The sequence below is a fragment of the Cricetulus griseus genome, chromosome 5 (assembly GCF_003668045.3).
Source record: "Cricetulus griseus strain 17A/GY chromosome 5, alternate assembly CriGri-PICRH-1.0, whole genome shotgun sequence".
NCBI classification, from domain to species: Eukaryota; Metazoa; Chordata; class Mammalia; order Rodentia; family Cricetidae; genus Cricetulus; species Cricetulus griseus.
In genome coordinates this window covers 116,228,515-116,247,137 of record NC_048598.1, presented here as the reverse complement: position 1 = coordinate 116,247,137, position 18,623 = coordinate 116,228,515, and the positions used below count along the sequence as shown (strand labels likewise).

The following is an 18,623-nucleotide window of genomic DNA, read 5'->3' as shown; positions in this document are numbered from 1 at the left end:
TCCCGAGTGCTGGGATTAAAGGCGAGCACCACCACCGCCCGGCTTTTTTTATTTATTATGTATACAACATTCTGCTTCCATGTATATCTGCACACCAAAAGAGGGCATCAGATCTCATAACAGATGCCTGTGAGCCACCACGTGGTTGCTGGGAATTGAACTCAGGACCCCTGGAAGAGCAGTCAGTGCTATTAACCTCTGAGCCATCTCTCCAGCCCGACATTGGGTGTTTTCAAGCATGTGGTATCATTTAGTCCCAGAGCAGCTTGGCAAGGTGTGTTTGGCGCCCCTTACCCCGCTGTTCCTAGATGTGGAACATGACTTAGAGACATTGGATGACTGAGGGTCACACAGCAGTGAACCAGTCAGCGACTGGGCAGATGAGCTTGGTTGACACAGGACTCCAGAGACACACCCACTTTAGTTAGGCTGCCCCTAAGAAGAGACGGGCCTGGTTCAAGGCCACACTGATAGGCCAATGAAGCTGGGCTGAGCCAGCCCTCATTCTAGTGAAACTCACCCAGGAGAGAGAGAGAGAGTGGGGCTGTTCTCCTCGCTCTGGTCTCACCCGCCATCTTGCCTGCAGTGCCAGGCTGCCCTTGACCCGTTACCTCAAGAGCCAGTCAGCTGATGGCTAAGTGGAGGCCTCAGGAAATGCAAGGGCAGATGGCCGGACTCTGGTGAAGCCTCTGTCCTGTGCTTGCAAACCGTGGTTGGAGGGAGGGGTGCTGTCTTCCCGGAAGAGCCCCGTCATTGTTTTTCCCTACCTGCTTTCTACCTGATGTTGCCCTTGGGCAGTAGAGGGAGTTGTGTTCTGCATGTCTAGCTGATTTATGTTCACTACTGAAACAATAATGTTTAATCTGGAAAGGGCTAATCAATTTTTTATGCTGATTATGAGTCCGCCAGGTGGGCCTGCTGCTTCATTCGTGGGGAGCTTCCGGAACAAGTCCATTTCCTGACTTGGGCCTGTGTGGTGATTGATATATGCTGGGGAGGCCCTGCTTCAAGGAGAACCCCTTCTTGGGGCCTGTACCCCATGGGAAGAGGATGAGTGTGTGCCTGTGTGTGTGTGTGTGTGTGTGTGAGTGTCATTGTATGTGGATATATGTGCATACATATGCATTCACATACATGTGTATACGTGTGTTTGTGCATGTATATTTGCGTGCATGTGTGAATATAGACACCATATGTGTAGGTGTGTGTCTATGTCTAAATGCACATATATTGTACCTGCACATGTGTTGCATGTATACACATTTAAGTATACACAAATTCAGATATCTGTATGTATATATGTGTACTATATCTGTATGCTTATGTGTGTTTGTGTGTGTTTGCATTTCTAACCAGGGAGGTAGCCTGATGCCTAGTGGAGGGCCTATTTCATGGATGTGTGCACATATACACTCATGTGTGTATACATATCTCACCACGGAGGTTGCCTGACTCTAGATGGAGAACTAGACTTGGCTATGCATGTATGTTTGCACAGGCACATATACTCACGTGCTCGCTTATGTGCCTGTGTGCACACATCTTTAACCAGGGGTGTAGACTGAATTGAGGTAGAGATTCAGGCTTGGGTATGCTTTCTTGTTGGCTGTGTGCACATATATGTTGCTGTGTGTAGGTTGGCTGCTATGCATAGTTTGGAAATTGCAAGTTGGAAGGAAAGGGTTACAGCATTGTGGAATTGGAAAGGTCAGTGAATCTTCTCAACACTCTGCTTTTGTAATTTAGGAATCAAGACCAAAAATCAAAAATCGTAAAGTGACTTCCTGATGTCACCAGCTTGATGACAGTGTGGGTCTAACTTTCACCCCTGTGTCTTCCAGTGGCTGCATATGCTTCCATGGCCTTGGTCATGGGGAGAGTCAGAGGAGGGGACTGTATGATTAGCTGGGGTTGGCCAGTCGTTTGACTTTGCAACCATCTTAACATCTCTGAGAGCTGGTCCTTTGGGGAACAAGACAAGGTGGTCACGTGCCACAATATAAGGTCAGTGTAGAATGAAAGAGAGTTCCCCTGATCTTCTGCTTCCGGTGTTCCTGGACCCCAAAGAAGTATGTAGAGGGGGATGAGTTGGAGTTTTCTGGAGGAGGGACTAAGCATGGCATACAGAGAATGAGCAAGAAGGCTTTTGGGCACCTCTACACAGGTGACATGTCCTGAGATGGCTGCCAGTTTAGGCAAGACAGGGTATCACACTGGAGGGGTCACCCCAGGGAGGTATGTGAATCTTGAGTGAAAGTAGGGAGGACAGTGTCTCTAAATCTGCATAGCTCAAGTGTCCAAGCCTGGGGCACTGGGGTTTGTCATCTCTTATGCATTGTCTGCTTATATGCTCCCTGACTCCTCAACTGGCCGTGGAACTTGTTGTGTGGCCTGTCTTATACAGTTGAACAAGCTTCCGTGAAGGAGCTTTTTTTTTTTTTTTGTTATGGGAATCACAACAATAAAACTATAATGACACTTGTGGAAAGTATCACAAGGAGAAGTACACAGTGTTCTGGATAATAAGTTCAGGAGGCGAAGCTGGCCCGTCAGAGCAAGTGGTTTGGACATTGTGATCCAAGGGTACTTAAGGGACAGAAGGATGTGACACACAACTGGAAATGGTATTTACCTCAGGGCATAACAATTTGGTCAGGGACAAGAAGGAGGGTGACTGTAGCAGAGGCTGGAAGAAGTGAGCTGGGTGTGTTAAGGCGATCTGAGATTAGCAGCCACTTATTGGTCCTGTGAGGAGCACAACGTGGTCTAATGTGTGGTAGCTGGTCTATGGAACTATCTGGAAGACCAAGTGTCTTCATGGTCATCCAGGCAAGAGGTGATGCTGGTTGGACCAAGGTTGGGGAGCTGGAGATGATGAGTTGGCACACTTGGAGACTGAATTAAATGGGGGGGGGGCATACAGGAGAGAAGGTGCCAGGATCCAGCCTGGGTACTGAATCCAGTGTTGAAAGGAACAATAGAAGACAGTGTTAGCCAGCCATCTGAGGAGGCGTCTTCTATAACACTGGCATTTACAATTGCTTCCTCTCTGCAGAATGGAAACTGGTAGTGAGGGTCAGAGTGGCCCTGGGTTCATGAAGGGTTGAGTGGTTGAGGCTGAACCCGAGGAGATAGCTCAGTCAGTGTTCTTCCAAGTATGAAGATCTAAGTTTAACATTCAGAACCCGAGTAAAGTTAGGTGTAGTGCTCTTGTGATCCCAGCTCTGGGCTCTGAGGCATGGGAACATAGCTTAGACATGCTGCCCTTTTCCAAAGCCCAGGGAGCCTGTCCCAACAGCAAATGGAGTTCCCATACATGGAGGACGCCATGCTTTCGTGTTCTCTCCCTTCCCTCGTTTTTGAGCCTAGGGACATCTGAGATGGTTGGAGATGGCCTGTGGAGTTTGTGAAGCTGAGCCTATTAGGTTTCAGAATTCATAAGCTGCACAGAGCTTTGTAGTGAGCAGGAGCTGTGGTTGGTCTGGGTTCTGTATTGGGAGCAGCTCACCATCAGATCCTTCGCTCTCTTGCCGCTGTATATTGTTGCTCATTCACAGGTCTCTCTCCTGGAAGGCTCTTCCTTCTCTCCTTTAGCAACTCAGCTGGCTCATCAGTCTTCGGGTCCCATTTTAGTTATTTTCTAGAGAAGTCCTCTACCCATGTTCAGTTCCTTGAGCTCTAGCTCTTTGTTACTCTCCCTTCACAGTGCTCATAAGGACCAGCCATTTCACCTTCATTTGTGATGAGTTGGTAAATTCCTAACTGCCCCCACCTCCCTTTACATTCTGCTAGTGACTTCAGAAGATGGTGGCTGGATTCATTTTGTACTTAACTCTCCCTTAAGTCCTACAGTGCTTCACACATGTTAATCACTTAGGACTTTTTTTTTTTTTTTTTGTATGGTAAATGTGGTTGGTAGTAGCTCCCCTAGCTAACTTCAAGAGGGAGTCTTGGAGGATTAGGTAAGAGTGCTTTGAGGACACCAAACATTATGCAAAAATAACATGTTGCCTGTAGTTGATTTGAACATCCTGTTTTTGAGAAGCTAAGCTATCCTGATGTTCTCTTGGCCATTCCTAGGTTCAGAATCAAGGAAGTAGAAAGGCCTTCTGTTTGCCAGCTGGCTCTGGAAGGCAGAAAGTTCCAGACTTCTGTTCCTATGTGTACGAACCACATCTCTGCTCTTTGGTAGAATGACAACATGTAACCTGCCTGGGTGCACTGCAGCTGCAAGAGTAGCTCATTACCTATGCTCTGATCACCTGGAGGACAGCTGCTCAGGTTAAACCCTGGCTGGCTGGGAGCGGTATGATTTCATAATCCTCCTTATCCAGAATCTCTGTTCTCTTGTCCCAGAGACCTCTGTCATAGGCAGAGGCATATTCATAGCACCCTCCAAGGCTGTAAGAGTTATTAAGATGGGAAATTTGAAGGATTAGATTTATGATAGGCAATGGTGGATTATGAAGAATAATTCATCAAATGTCAGTGCCTGCAGCCTACAATTTACAGGTTTGCTTAAGTTGAGGAGATCTGATTGGACATGCCCCTCCCCCACCACTAATGAATGACAGCTCTAATGGGATGTCTTCCCAGGCTGGCCAGCCACACTGGGTGTTTATCTTCTTTTTATTAATCATTATTAACATAAAAATTCCCTAGAGTTCCTCCAGCCACAGTTCTAAAGATACTCAGTGCCAAGGACACTCCCTTGGCTCCCTTGAAGGAACTGTGGTCACTTTTGGGAGGTGTTTCAGCTACGTTGGTCACTGGGAAGGTCCCGAGTTCCTTTTCCATGACGGATACAGGGAACCTCGTCTCAGCTTTAGACATTCACTAGAAAGTACCTAACTGACTGAGCACACAGGTCTGTGTCAGGCACTTGGGATACAACACTGTGAGAAACCAGAAGCCTCTAGTTGAAGGGGCATGAGGAGAACTGAGGAAATACAGGAGGGGGTAAACGTGCAGTCATGGCACTGTTCTCAAGGAGGGCATGAGCTCTGAAGATGTATTCAGGAATTTTCTCTGAGTAGGTGCCAGTGAGGGAAGGTGTGAGGGAAGGCAAACTTTCCAGGTGGAGGGGACAGCATGTGCAAAGACCTATAGGGGCCTAGGGAGGCGTGATGTGGGGTCTATGACAGCCTTCTGGTTGGGACGGAAGGAGGAAGTTGGAAAAGGAAAGCAGATAGGTCCAGCCCTGGTGGGCCTGCTAGGAATTTGGACCATAGGCACCTGGTGAGGTGATTTAAGCAGAGAGAAGTGACACAATCTAGCTATGTTTGTGGAGGAGATAGGAATCTAACTGGATGAGTTGGTTAGGAGGCCAATGTAATCTGTGGGTAAATGAAGACAGTGGCTTACATCATGACAGAGCAGGATGGGGATCATTCTCTCTGACTGTCCTGTGTTTTGCATCATAACCACTGTGCCCTCATGGAGCCATAGTGCAGGCATTTCCTCTCTACGCCTTCTGCAGTTGTTGGGGGTCTAGGGTATTCTATACCCTCTATGTGTATGATGTTGTGTGTCAGCCCTACAAAATTGTTTTTACAGTGCTTTAGATGAAGAAGGTAGGCAGAAGGGTATGTGACCTGTTTGAGCTGGTACATTACAGAATCAAGATTTGAACCTGGTATTCATCAGCACTTGTATTGAAATCTCCACAGCGCACTGTCCCTCAGGTCTGATTGTCCTGACCAGCTGCTGAACATGTCTCAGAGGCGTGCTCACAGCCACCACACATTGTTCCTGCTGTCACCGGGCTCCTGGTGTTTGCCACCATTTTACAGGGAAGAAAGAAGCTTAGAGATGTAGCTCAGCTGGTAGAGAGCTACCTAGCGTGTAGGAACCCCAGGCTTTGGTCCTCTGCATCACACAAATGGCTTAGTGGTACACACCCATAAGCTCAGCATTGGAGAGGTGGAGGAAAGGAAGTTCAGAAGTTTAAGATCAGCCTCAGCGGTGTAATGAGTTTGGGACCAGCCTGGAGTACCTAAGATCTTGTCTTCAAAATTAAACCAAACCAAAGCAGCAAAATCTAACCAACAAACTGAAAACAGAAAAGAAAGAAGACCAAACAAGAAGATAAAAGGAAAAATGCTTGATCTGAATGGAGAGGCCTTTGAGAGAGCCGGGTAGATTATGCCTAGAGTCATCAGAAACAGCAGGAGTTGTACTGGGTTGGCCTCCTCTCAGAAATGTTGCCAAGTTGACCTCAGATTCTGCTGGTGGCCTCCCGTTTTCTCCCAGTTCAGTAATGTCAGTAGCCAAGGGCTCTGCAGAGCTGACAAGCTGATCCCTCAGAACCGCAGAGAACATGCTGCAGATCATGAGGGGGTCCACGTGGACTCAAGCTGTTCTTGCTGTTAGGCTTTTCCTTAGATTCACATTGAGGCAGTGAGTGGGAAGCTGAAGACTGGATGTCTCACTTTGAATGCTGAGATGATGTGATGATGTGATGTCCTCTTACTGGTCAGTCAGGGTCTGTATAGCCATACTGGAGGTCTCCTTGCCTTAATTTACCCGGTGTGGCCCTTCAGGATTAGGTGATGTGGTGAATGCAGTTGAGTTCTCTGCTGTGGCACTAAAGCACAGGTGTGTTCTTCAAAGAGGCGATTGTTTTCCTTCAGAGGTCTCTTTAGGGTCAGAAAGACATTTTTTGTTGGCTCAATGACCTAACACTAACATGCTTTCTGTCATGTTACTGGTCTGCATCAGGTAAAAGAATGGTGTATTGTGCCTGTTCTATTGGCAGTGGCTGCCTGTGTTGTGAGAGACTGTAAGGCATCATGGAACTACAGTAGCAACGAATGATGGATGGATTAGTGATGTCTGGCATGGGTATGGCTGGATGTATCACTTGGCTATCGACGCATTAGAAGTTACTCCCTAACCCAGTGGCTTAAAACAATAAACATTTTTCTTTTTTTAGAATTTTAATTAGAAAGAAGATTATTTTATACCTTAATCCCAGGTTCCTCTCCCTGCCCCCTCCCCCAACTAATACCCTACCTATCCCATACCCTTTCTGCTCCCCAGGGGTGTGAGGCCTTCCGTAGGGGGTCTTCAAAGTCTGTCATATCCTTTGGGATAGGGCCTAGGCCAAGCCCCTTGTGTCTAGGCTCAGGGAGTATCCCTCCATGTGGGATGGGCTCCCAGAGTCCATTCCTATGTTAGGGATAAGTACTGATCCACTACAAGAGGCCCCATAGATTTCCGAGGTCTCCTCTCTGACACCCACATTCAGGGGGTCTGGATCAGTCTCATGCTGGTTTCCCAGCTATCAGTCTGGGGGCCAAGAGCTTTCCCTTGTTCAGGTCAGCTGTTTCTGTGGGTTTCATCAGCCTGGTATGGACCCCTTTGCTCAATCCATCCTCCTTCTCTGCAACTGGATTTCAGTTCATTTCAAGGTTTAGCTGTGGGTGTCTGCTTCTACTTCCACCAGCTGCTGGATGAAGGGTGTACAATGACATATGAATTCGTCATCAATCTCATTATCAGAAGAGGGCATTTAAGGTAGCCTCTCCTCTGTTGCTTGGATTGTTAGTTGGTGTCATCTTTGTAGCTCTCCAGACATTTCCCTAGTGCCTGATTTCTCTTTAAACCTATAATGTCCCCCTCTATTATAGTATCTCTTATGTTGCTCTCTTCTGTTCTTCCCCCAACTCAACCTCCCTGCCCCATCATGTCTTCCTCACCCCTCCTCTTCTCCCCTTCTCATTCTCCTAGGTCCCCCGTGCTCCCAATTCACTCTTTCTGCTTCTCCAGGGGACCATGTATGTCTCTCTTAGGGGCCTCCTTGTTCTAGCTTCTCTGGCAGTGGGGATTGTAGGCTGGCATCCTTTACTCTATGTCTAAAATCCACGTATGAATGAATACATACCATGTTTGTCTTTTTTGTGACTGGTTTACCTCACTCAGAATGGTTTCTTCTAGTTCCATCCATTTGCCTGAAAATTTCAAGATTCCATTGTGTGCCCCCGCCCCCAAGTAGTACTCCATTGTGTATCTCTATCCATTCTTCAGCTGAGGGGTGTCTAGGTTGTTTCCAGGTTCTGGCTATTACTAATAATGCTGTGATGAACATCGTTGAGTGGATGTCCTTGTTGTATGAATGTGCTTCTTTTCGATATATGCCTAAGAGTGGAATTGCTGGATCAGTGGAATCAGTCCTTGTGGTGGACTGATTCCCATTTTCTTGAGGAGTCGCCATACTGATTTCCAAAGTGGCTGTACAAGTTGGCACTCCCACCAGCAGTGGAGGAGTGTTCCCCTTTCTCCACATCCTCTCCAGCATAAACTGTCTTTGGTGTTTTTGGTTTTAGCCATTCTGACAGGTTTAAGATGGTATCTCAGAATTGTTTTGATTTGCATTTCCCTGATGGCTAAGGATGTTGAACACTTTCTCATGTGTCTTTCAGCCATTTTAGATTCCTCTATTGAGAATTGTCTATTTAGTTCTGTACCCCACTTTTTAATTGGATTATTTGGTGTTATGGAGACTAGCTTCTTGAGTTCTTTGAAAATTTTGGAGATCAGCCCTCTGTCAGATGTAGGATTGGTGAATATCTTTTCCCAGTCTGTAGGCTGTCGTTTTGTTTTACTGACTGTGTCCTTTGCCTTACAGAAGCTTCTCAGTTTCAGGAGGTCCCATTTATTAATTGTTAATCTCAGTGTCTGCGCTACTGGTGTTATGTTCAGGAAGTAGTCTCCTGTACCATTTCGTTCAAGGGTATTTCCTACTTTCTCTTCTAATAAGTTCAGTGTGGCTGGACTTAAGTTTTGTGCATGTCGATAGACATGGATCTGTCTGTAGTCTTCTACAGCCAGCATCCAGTTATGCCAGCACTATTTGTTGAAGATGCTTTCCTTATTCCATTGTATAGCTTTAGTTTCTTTGTCAAAAATCAGGTGTTCGTAGGTGTGTGAGTTAATATCAGGGTTTTCAACTCGATTCCATTGGTCTACCCGTCTATTTTTGTGCCAATACCAAGCTGTTTTCAGGACTATGGCTCTATAATAGAGCTTGAAGTCAGGGATGGCGATGCCTCTGGAAGTTCTTTTATTGTACAGGGTTGTTTTGGCTATCCTGGGTCTTTTGTTTTTCCATATAAAGTTGAGAATTGTTTTTTCAAGGTCTGTGAAGGATTGTGCTGGGATTTTGATGGAGATTGCATTGAATCTGTAAAGTTTCTATGGGTCTGTGGGTTTGTGGGTCTGTGGGTCAGGAGTTCAGGAGTAGCTTACTGGATGGTTCTGGATCAAGGTTATTAAGGATCTCCACAGAGACAGAACCAATTGAATAGATTTCAGTAGAAGTAAGCATTCAAGGATTCCTTAGGGGAATTGCTCATGCAATCATGGACGATGAGAACTCCTGTGATAGGCTGCCTGGAAGATGGAGACCTTGGCTTGGATTCTGTAGCCAGTCTCAGCTGACCTGGGAATACTTCAGAGCTGGAGTACCATTGGCTGTTTTCTTCCATCTGTGGCCAAAGGCCTGGTAACCCAGGAGTGGGACTTGAGGGGAAGCTTCTGGAGGGAGTACTGGGGTCCCCATGATTCTGACATATGGGGCTTGAGAACATGGTCCCAACTCCAGAATGGAGAAGGAAAGTCCCTTTCTGTCTGAAACCTCAGCCAAGTGGGTGGCACCAACTTGGAGTTCAGATCTTCTCATTCTCCTGACCCCCAGGTCTCTGTCCTTTGGAAACACCTCCCAGACACAGCCAGCGGAACGATTTGCTGCATCCCTCTGTGGGACTTAATCCAGACAAACTGGAATTTAACACTGATAATCATGATCAGGGTTTCTGATGGTCTGTCTGGAGCTGGAAGGTCTGTGTCTTGGGGGTGTCTATGTACAGAAAATCTGGCTCTTCTACTATAGGAATGTCCTGAGGTAGGACAGCTGTACCCTCCCCAACAACAACAACAACAAAAATCCAAGATAGGGAAGGGGAGGGATGGGGAAAGAGAGGGAGGGGGAGGACTGGAGTGCCTGGGTCCACAAGTTCATGCTTAAGGGAAGGGGAATAGACTCCTCAAGGGGAGGAACATTTAAAAATTCAAAACATACTTTAAAACCACCACAGGGGAAATGAGAATGCCCCTGCTGCCACTCATTTGCTATCCATGGTCAATGGTAACCTTAGAAGGCAAAAAGGCACGGCCTTGAAGCTGGGGGAGCTACAAACCAGGATGTGTTCTTGGGGGGGGGCAGGAATTGCACAGACTGAATCAGTTGTGAAGGAATGGTAGACCTGGGGCAGCAGGTCCCTGGTCAGTGGGGCTTAGAGAAGCAGAGGTGGGGGATGGGTTCAAGGTAGAGGTGACAGGGGGGTGCATTGGTATTGTTTTGTTCAAGGCAGTTTGCTGAGTCCTGGCTAGCTGGAGCTACCCTGATTGCCTTAGGCTGGAGTTTGTTCTAGCTAGTCCATTAGCATAAATTGAGACTTTGCCCATCAGACTTGAATGGATGGCAGCTGGAGCCCAGCCGGGTATGGGCTAGGCCAACTCCACAGGAGAGAGCCAGATGTTCTTGGTTGCTGATGCCATGGTAACCTGCTCCCTCCTCCCACCAACAACCCTGCTGCATTGGTCTGTGTTAGGTACTCAGGACATCTCAGTTCTCAGAGAGCTGTCTGGCCTTGGCATTTAGGCCTGCTTAAGACAGGCTCCTAGCTTCACCCGGAGCTGGGCTGCCCAGGGCCTGGGAGATGCATTGTGCCTATGATGATGACATCTCTGAAGCTAAAATTGATCTGATGTGAATGACTATGGGGACCATGGGATGGGATATTGGATGTTGGGCCTTATTAGAAAGTCCATCCTCACTCTGCTCCAACCTGTGACCTTGAGCCAATGGCCATGAGGGGTATCAGGCTGGTCAGGCCTTCAGACAGTAGTGTGGCCAGCTAAGATACTGAGTTGAAGCAGGACTCCCTATCCTCTCCAGGGCAACCTGACTGTTTTCATCTTATTTTGGGCCAAATGAGGCTCCTGGCCAGTGCTTAGCCATTTCATGTGGTATTTTGGAAAAGATGCCTAGTGGCCCTGCTTTCTGGGAGCCTGCAGGCCTGACTTATTCCTGTAAAGGCAGTGTCACTTGGTTTTCAAATCCTGAAACCCCTTCTCCTCAAGACAGACAACTGAGAAGTGAATGGCCAGGGCCCCAGAGAGGATGCTGATCTTGCCTGGCCAATGTTTTCACTCATAAAAGACTTTTCCCCCTTTACATTCATGTTCTGTCCGTCTGTCTGGTTCTCTCTACAAAAAACTGGAGCAACTTTTTCTCTGATAATTTTTTTCTTATCTAGGTGGCCATTTCAATATAATTGAATCTCAGACTGATGATAATTAAAAAAGCACACAACTAGTCATTTTAAAATTCAGTCATTTTGCCCCCAGACCCAGAGAGAGAGAGAAAAAGGGAGAGGGAGAGGGAAAAGGAGAGGGAGAGAGAGAGAGAGAGGAGAGAGAGAGAGAGAAAGAGAGAGAGAGAGAGGAATAGGGAAGCAAGCCTTAGAAGTTTCAATGAGGGACTGGAGGCAGCCGAGGGCCCTGCTTGAATCTAATTGCTAAAAATGCTGTCATTTGTTTCTGCTAATGGTTTTCTGCCGAGGGAGAGAGGGCTAGGGAATGAGGCAGGTCCTTGGCGATTGGAGGGGAGGGGGAGCATTTGTTTCAGCTGCATGGGGGGTATAATTCTGCTTTGGGACAGGGTCTATTTTTCCTTACTATCTATCAGCATAAAGTACTTTCACTGAACACTTTGAATTAAGGTTCCATTTAGAGATACTTTATTCATATTTAATTACAGGCTGCAGCACCGATCTTTAATTACCTTTTTTTATAAGCCAGCTAGGAGCATCCACTAGCGATCAATTATTGTGTATGTGTATGTGTGTATATGTTTTCCAGAGCATGGGAGGGTGGAGGAGTTACTTCTAGTTAGAGAAGGAAAGACGGCTGCACAGATGCTGGGCCTTGGGGTGGGACAGGGCTTCACCCGACAGATGTCTTGTACCCCTTCTATGACTCTTGCTTCTGCTGGTGAAACTGAGAGTTTGGTTAACCCTTTCCTGCTAGGGCTGGTTCTCAGATGCTGAGTCAGCAGCTGGGGTTAGTTGGTATCTTGGGGGCCTCCTCCATCCCCTTGATGGGGCAGGAGGTTGTGGGGGTGGGCCCTTCCTGTCCCTGGGTGAAATGGCAAGCCTGGCTTCCTCTCGTTCTGGAGAATAGGATCTGCTTGCCTCAGCCCTTTCCTTCCTCCACTTCCCTGTGGGGAGCTCTTGGCAGCTGTTCTTGTCACACAGCCCTAGAGATGCCATGTCACTCTTTGGTTGCAATGACTCTGCAGTGTCCCCACAATGACATAGGTTTGAAACTGGTTGTCCTTCTCAGAGACAGAGGTGATGTTCCCTGGGCCAGGCAAAGGCTAGGGTTAGGGAATAAGGCCACAGGAAGATTGGGCAAGGTCCACAGCTCTGTCTCCTTGGTGGTCTTCCAGGCGTTACCAGTCTCTACAGGGATCTCTCTGTGTGGATCTCATTGTGCAGTAGCAGAAGCTCTGCTTTATATTGTTCCTGAGTCCTTGTTCCAATAAGGGGGAAAAGACGGGATAAAACCCACAATTTCCATGTCTCTAAGGGCACCTGGGCCCGTGTCTTCCCTCAGTCACCTCATGTTAGAGCCCCTCCAGTTGTCTCTGTCACAAAACTTTGCTCAAATTGACTCAGGCAACCAACCAAACAAACAGAAAAGGAATTACAGGCTAAGTATTGAGGGATGGCTAGATCAAGGGACTAAAACCAACCAGGATTTATTTCCCATTTCTTGACTTGGCTTCCTTTGTTTCTATTCTGTGACTCTTGGCTTTCCTAGAGCTGTATTTTCGTTCTCAGGTTCGACAGAAAGTACATCTTCTCCCACTGTTTAAACAGATGCAGAAAAATTGAGTCTGACTGGGTTAGTTTGAGTCTGTTTGGACTAGTTGGGCCACATGTCCACTTCTGAGCCAGTTGGGGTGGCTGTAGCTGCTGACGGTTCTGACAGGCCAGGCTGAGATCTCACCTGGAATAACAGGTGGGCTCTGCCCAGGTAAAGTTCAGACATAGTATATACTTTCCCCATTCTGGACAGCAGCCCAGTAGAGTGTTTGTGTTAGTAGCAATGTGGGAACAGAAAGGCCGAGCAGTTTCAAGGGGAAAACTAGGTTGATTCTGCTCTCCAGTGGAGAGAACACTGTGTTTAGCCACTCAGCAGGTCCTTGTTTGACTCTTACTAGTTCCATTCCTGTACAAATTTCAGAGGTACAGCAATGGCCAGAGTAACAACCCCCCCCCCCAGTTCACTCAGCACATGGGGAAAGTGGTTGTGGTGTTCCCCCATTCCACGACCAAGTCCATGATGAAAGGTCTTGTGCTTAGAGTCCCAGAGTAAGTGAGTAGATAATCCAAGAGACTCTTGCCCTCAGGAAGCCTAGAACTCTTAGAGCAGGGAAAGGCAAGGGAGACAAGGAGATTAAACACCAGGATGGGGAGAAACCACCCATTGCAGGGCTGTCTCTCATGACTGACATCTGAGACCCTTCCCCGATGCCTGGGTCTTGTCCTCTGCAGAATGTTGGTAAATGCAATGAAACTTAGTGGAAGGTATAGGAATTGTGGCAGGGAGGTGGGAACCATTTGTGATGTGAGATCAACAAGGAAATCCTGACAAACAGAATTGGGATGGCAGCTGTGGGGGTGTTTGGCATCTCGGGTTTGAGGAGAGAAAGGGACAGGACAAGGTTTTTGGAAGTGGGGACAAAAGCAGGAATAGGGTGGGAAAGAAGACTGAATTGACCTTGAGTAGGAACCTGAGGGGAAGCAGAGGTGCGTGATGAATTTCAGTAAATATGTTGGTGTGTATTTGTCTGCAAAAATGGCCAAGCTTTCTGGAACTTGGAGACTGTGCAGAGCCTTAAAGAAATGGAGAGGATTTGAACCAAAGCCTTTGACAATCTTTAGAAAAGTTTCTGGGAGGGGGTCTTTCTCCATCTAGTAGGATATTTGTATCTGGACCATGGTGACCAACTAGTCAGACAGAACCAATATGGCAGTTCTGAGAGAGAAGGGAGGAAGGAAGAAAGCAGGAGAAGATGCAAGAGTAAGGGTACACTTTCTACTTCATGCTGAGAGAAACTGAGTCACAGAAGTGGCAAGGGGACTCACTTTAGGTCTCTGGCAGCCCTGGGATACTGCTAGGGTGTGGCCAGGCCAGCAGTGGCTCAGAAACCCATGTTGAGTCTGCTGCTCGGGCAAAGGTAATTGGTGGCTATGATTCGAAGCCTCCAGTGCTCTAGGTTTCTGGGATCGGAACATCTTCCATCTGACCTGTTGAGCTGCTCTGGCCTCAGTTCTGCTCACTTTGTATGGTCGATGTGTGAAGGTTCAGCAGACTCAGCGGTGGATCGTTCAATGGGCAGATGATATGTGGTCTTTCTTTGGCTGTTGATGGGGGTTACAGGGCTCCTGGCCAAACATGTCCTTCATGTTTATCTTCTGTCCTGTCTCATCCATGTGTCTGGTATGAATCCTGACCATAGATAGCAAAAGGGCCAGTTGGGACCCACACAACCGATAAGGCAGTAAGTCTGCCGTGGGACACTGAACAGCTCACTGAATTAGGCCTCCTTCCTCTCAGTTACCCTGTTCTCTTTCGTTCCTGACAGATCCATGATTTGTTCCTGAGCTTTGATGACACCCCTCTGGGGGCAGCCTCCCTGGCCCAGGTCCACAAGGCGGTGCTGCATGATGGTCGGACTGTGGCAGTGAAGGTCCAGCACCCGAAGGTTCAAGCTCAAAGCTCCAAGGACATTCTCCTGATGGAGGTGGGTGCTGCCCCCTGTTCCTCAGTCTCAGGTTTTCTCAGGAGCCAGACAGCCTCTCCGATACTTACTCAGGCTGGTGGGTGGACTTTGGCCTCTGAGGAGCAGAGTGGGAGAGGAGAGCTGAGACACGACCAAGGCTGTGTCACAAGAACTTGGATTCACACCCTGTTAAGGTTGGTCAGTTCTTGATTTGCCCTGGAAATGCTCTTGGGATATGTCTCAGAACACGACGAACAGTTGATGGGGCCAAGCTGATTCAGGTCCTGATGGGGACCTCTACTGCGAGAGATGCAGTAGGAATGAAAGGAACCAAAGGTGGTCTCCTCAGGGGTAGACAAAGTTGCATCATAATGGATTAGATTATAGCATAAGAAAGTATGTGATAAGCCAAGGCACAGAAAAATGGTGTGCAGATCATACAGAAATATTTAGGCAGATGGCTCATTTTGCTTATCTGACATTTGCCTTGAATTAAGAAACTTACATTCTTGCAAATGGCCCCAGGGAAGTCCCAAGAGGGCCTGTGTGTTCCTGGAGTCTTCTTTATATGTGTCCACCAAAGGAAGGAATGTGTGTGCTCCTATTATTGAAGAAGCCACTACTCCCACATGGAGGTCAACAATCTGTTGATCCCACATGCTCCTCTCCATCCTAGTCTCTCTTCCTTTCCTTCTTAATCTAGACTCAACCAAGGTCTCTTCTCACAGTGCATTACACAGGTGCTGAGGGCATGTGAATAAGTGAGCTGTGTCCCTACTCTCACGTCTAGCACAGGAGACTGTAAACAAACAGCCATCAAGTAGGAACCTGAACTCTTAGCCGCAGGAAGGCACTGTGCCAGGATGTGTGGAGTTGACAAGAGGGCTTCCCTGCAGGGTTAGTGTTTTTGTAGACTTGGAGGACTCATGAGACTGCTGGCCCGTGCATGGAAAGCCCACCGCGAGGGAGGACCCTGAGGCTTATAGAGGCAGGTGGATCTCTGTGAGTTCGAGGCCAGCCTGGTCTCCAGAGCAAGTGCCAGGATAGGCTCCAAAGCTACATAGAGAAACCCTGTCTCGAAAAACCAAAAAAAAAAAAAAAAAAAAAAGAAAAAAAAAAAAAAAGAAAAGAGAGGATCCTTATCCCAGGCTCAGGTGTGGAACAGTAGCCATAGTCAACAATGACATATTTGTGGGACTGACAACATCTGATTTTCTCAGTATTCAGTGGGGGGAACCATTTAAGAATTGTAATCAGACGACTGTCATGATCAGATATGCGCTGGAAATAAAAGTGTGCTGGCAGTCAGGAGAATGCATTGGGAAAGCATAGCCTGTAGTCAGGAGACAAATTGAAGGGCTACTGTGTTGGTGTGAGAGAGGTGAAGTTTGAATCGAGACATTATTGTGGGGGTAGAGGAGGCGTCATCTGGACTCTGTGGCCAGCTCTTCAAGGGGAGGTGCCAAGGAGGAGGTAGAAATGTATCTTAGGTTTCTGGTGTAAGTGACTACCATGAGGTAGCTTTGCCTGTGTATATCAGCTAGAGTCTAGTTGAGGAAAAAGAAATTGCTCTAGGCTAGGAAAGTAATAAGTATATGAGGTTCCAGAAGCATATTGGAATGGGAGCATTGTTGCAACCATTTTGGAGAATTGTTTCCCAGAATTACTTAGCATTGCCAAGTGGAAGGCCAAACCAGGAAGGCACTGAAAAGGGTATTTGGGGCTGGGGGATCTTAGAATTGTTAGGAAGTGCAGCTACGAAGGTGTGAGGGGTGAAGGAGAATTGAGATCCAAGGAAGTGGGGGCACAGTATAAAATCCTCCCATCCAGTGTTCAACCATGGGAGGGTGGGGAGAGCTAGTCCAAAGCATAGACTTCAGTGCTCCTGAGACATGAGTAGGCTTTCCTTAGCTGATGGGGAAGGGATACGGGAGACTCAGCAGAGAGACATAATTAAGAAGTCAAGTCCAGAAGGACATCCAAGAGACTGGGCACCAAGAACACAAAAAGACATTGGCCTTAATGGGTCTTTGCTTTGGACGTAGAAGGCAGTAAGGCTGAGCATAGATGAGTGTGTGGGGCCCTGGAGAGGGGAGGGAAGGTGGGCAGCAGAGTGTGTACCAGCCTGATAGCCTCTATTTTTTCTCTGCTGTAGGAGGCCAGACCATCTGCTAAGAATGAGAGGGTAGGAGGTGGCATTGGAGGCTCGAGGGGGTGAAAGTTTGGAATAGCTGCTGCGTGTCTGTCATGGGGAGCAGATGGGCTGATGGACCAGGACTACAGAGTGGCTTCGGTCCCGTACTGTAGACCTAAGGTTTTAGAGAAGAATCTCTTGGTAGCTTAAGACTTGGTCACAAACACAGGAGAACAGGGAAGATCCATGGATTTCTGATGGCTCTAGAGTCAGGCAAGAGCCTTCCTTTGCCCAGCATAGGTATCATAGCCTTCTGGGCCAGGAGGAGAGGGTCACTTTGCTCTTTTCAGATCCTCGATAGCTCCTTAAGAAATGGTGGTCATAAAGTCAGTGTCAATAAGAACACTATTAAGGTTTGGCATTTTTCTTCCTGAAGTAAGCATCAGATGCTTTTGTTGGGACGTATGCCTGGAGGGTTCTCTGCAGAGCACACAGTGTCCTCCTGGCAGTGGCTGGGAGGGCTAGGGTTAGGAGCACAGGACAGCCTAATGTTGCTACCCACACAGCCATCAGCAGGAGTGGGACCAGGTTGGGTCCTTGGTGGTAAAGTTCTGTCATGGTTACCACTGAGAAACCCAAATAGAAAGCTTTTGTTGTTTGACACTTGAAATTAATTTTTTATCCCCAAGTCCAGATCTAAGTGATATCTTTATTTTAGGGATAGCATCCCTAGGAAGGTGCTTAAGCATTCATGTCAGGAAGAGAATGGTTTATTTCTAGGAGACATTAAGGCCACTTTAGGTACCAGAAGCTTGTGGGCAGGTGTAGGTGGCTCGCTTTTCTGCATAGACTGCTGGGTTTCCTTCCACGACAATTCCAGGTATTGGGTGCCTTCAGGCTTGTGTCCTACTATTGGAAGGGCATCCTGATTAAAGTAATTCACACTAAACAGAGAGGGACTGATGGGCTTAGCCTGTGGATATTTGCTTTTTTTTTTTAGGAAGGCAAGCTTATAAATCTAACATATATCTCATCCTCTGATGGAGGGCATAGAGGCTTCATGGATTGAGAGTTTGGAGAGTGAAGACGTGAAGACTATGGGCTGTCCCAGCTAGGGTGCTTTTGGCTGCCATAATTAGTGTATCCATAGAGAAATGAGGCAGATGGGTTACCCATATCTTCTCACCTGTCCCAGTTGTTCCAAGGTTGACTAACCTGGCACCTCATTGTGGGAAGGACCAAGGTTCTTCCCAACTTTAGCTGGCCATTAGCTTCCTCAGCTACCTGGCTTCTCCTAACAGTGTTCGTCATGGGCACCAAACAGCGGCACAGCTCTGGTGTCATCCAGATGCCAAAGAAGATTTGCTCTCACCCTTATACTCTTTTTTTTTTTTTAAGAGTCACTTGTTGTTGCTTGAAGTAATATCACCATGTGTGTTCTGACATGAATTGTCCTGGCAAGAGGAACAGATCTTCTTGAATGTCTGGCATGGGTATGGCTGGGTGTATCACTTGGCTATGCATAAGAAATTACTCCCGAACCCAGTGGCTTAAAACAATAAACATTTTTCTTTTTTTTTAATTTTAATTAGAAAGAAGATTATTTTACATGTTAATCCCAGGTTCCTCTCC

General features: G+C 47.3%; 1 protein-coding gene across 4 annotated transcripts in view; it reads left to right on the top strand.

The window, feature by feature from the left end:
- Adck1 (aarF domain containing kinase 1) overlaps positions 1–18,623 on the top strand; it is a 96,366-nt gene that overhangs the window by 48,996 nt on the left and 28,747 nt on the right. For all 4 annotated transcript variants that reach the window (XM_027418633.2, XM_027418630.2, XM_027418631.2 and 1 more), the window contains exon 5: positions 14,720–14,878. In XM_027418633.2, coding sequence (XP_027274434.1) covers positions 14,720–14,878 — 159 coding nt within the window. The remainder of the gene's footprint in view (positions 1–14,719; positions 14,879–18,623) is intronic.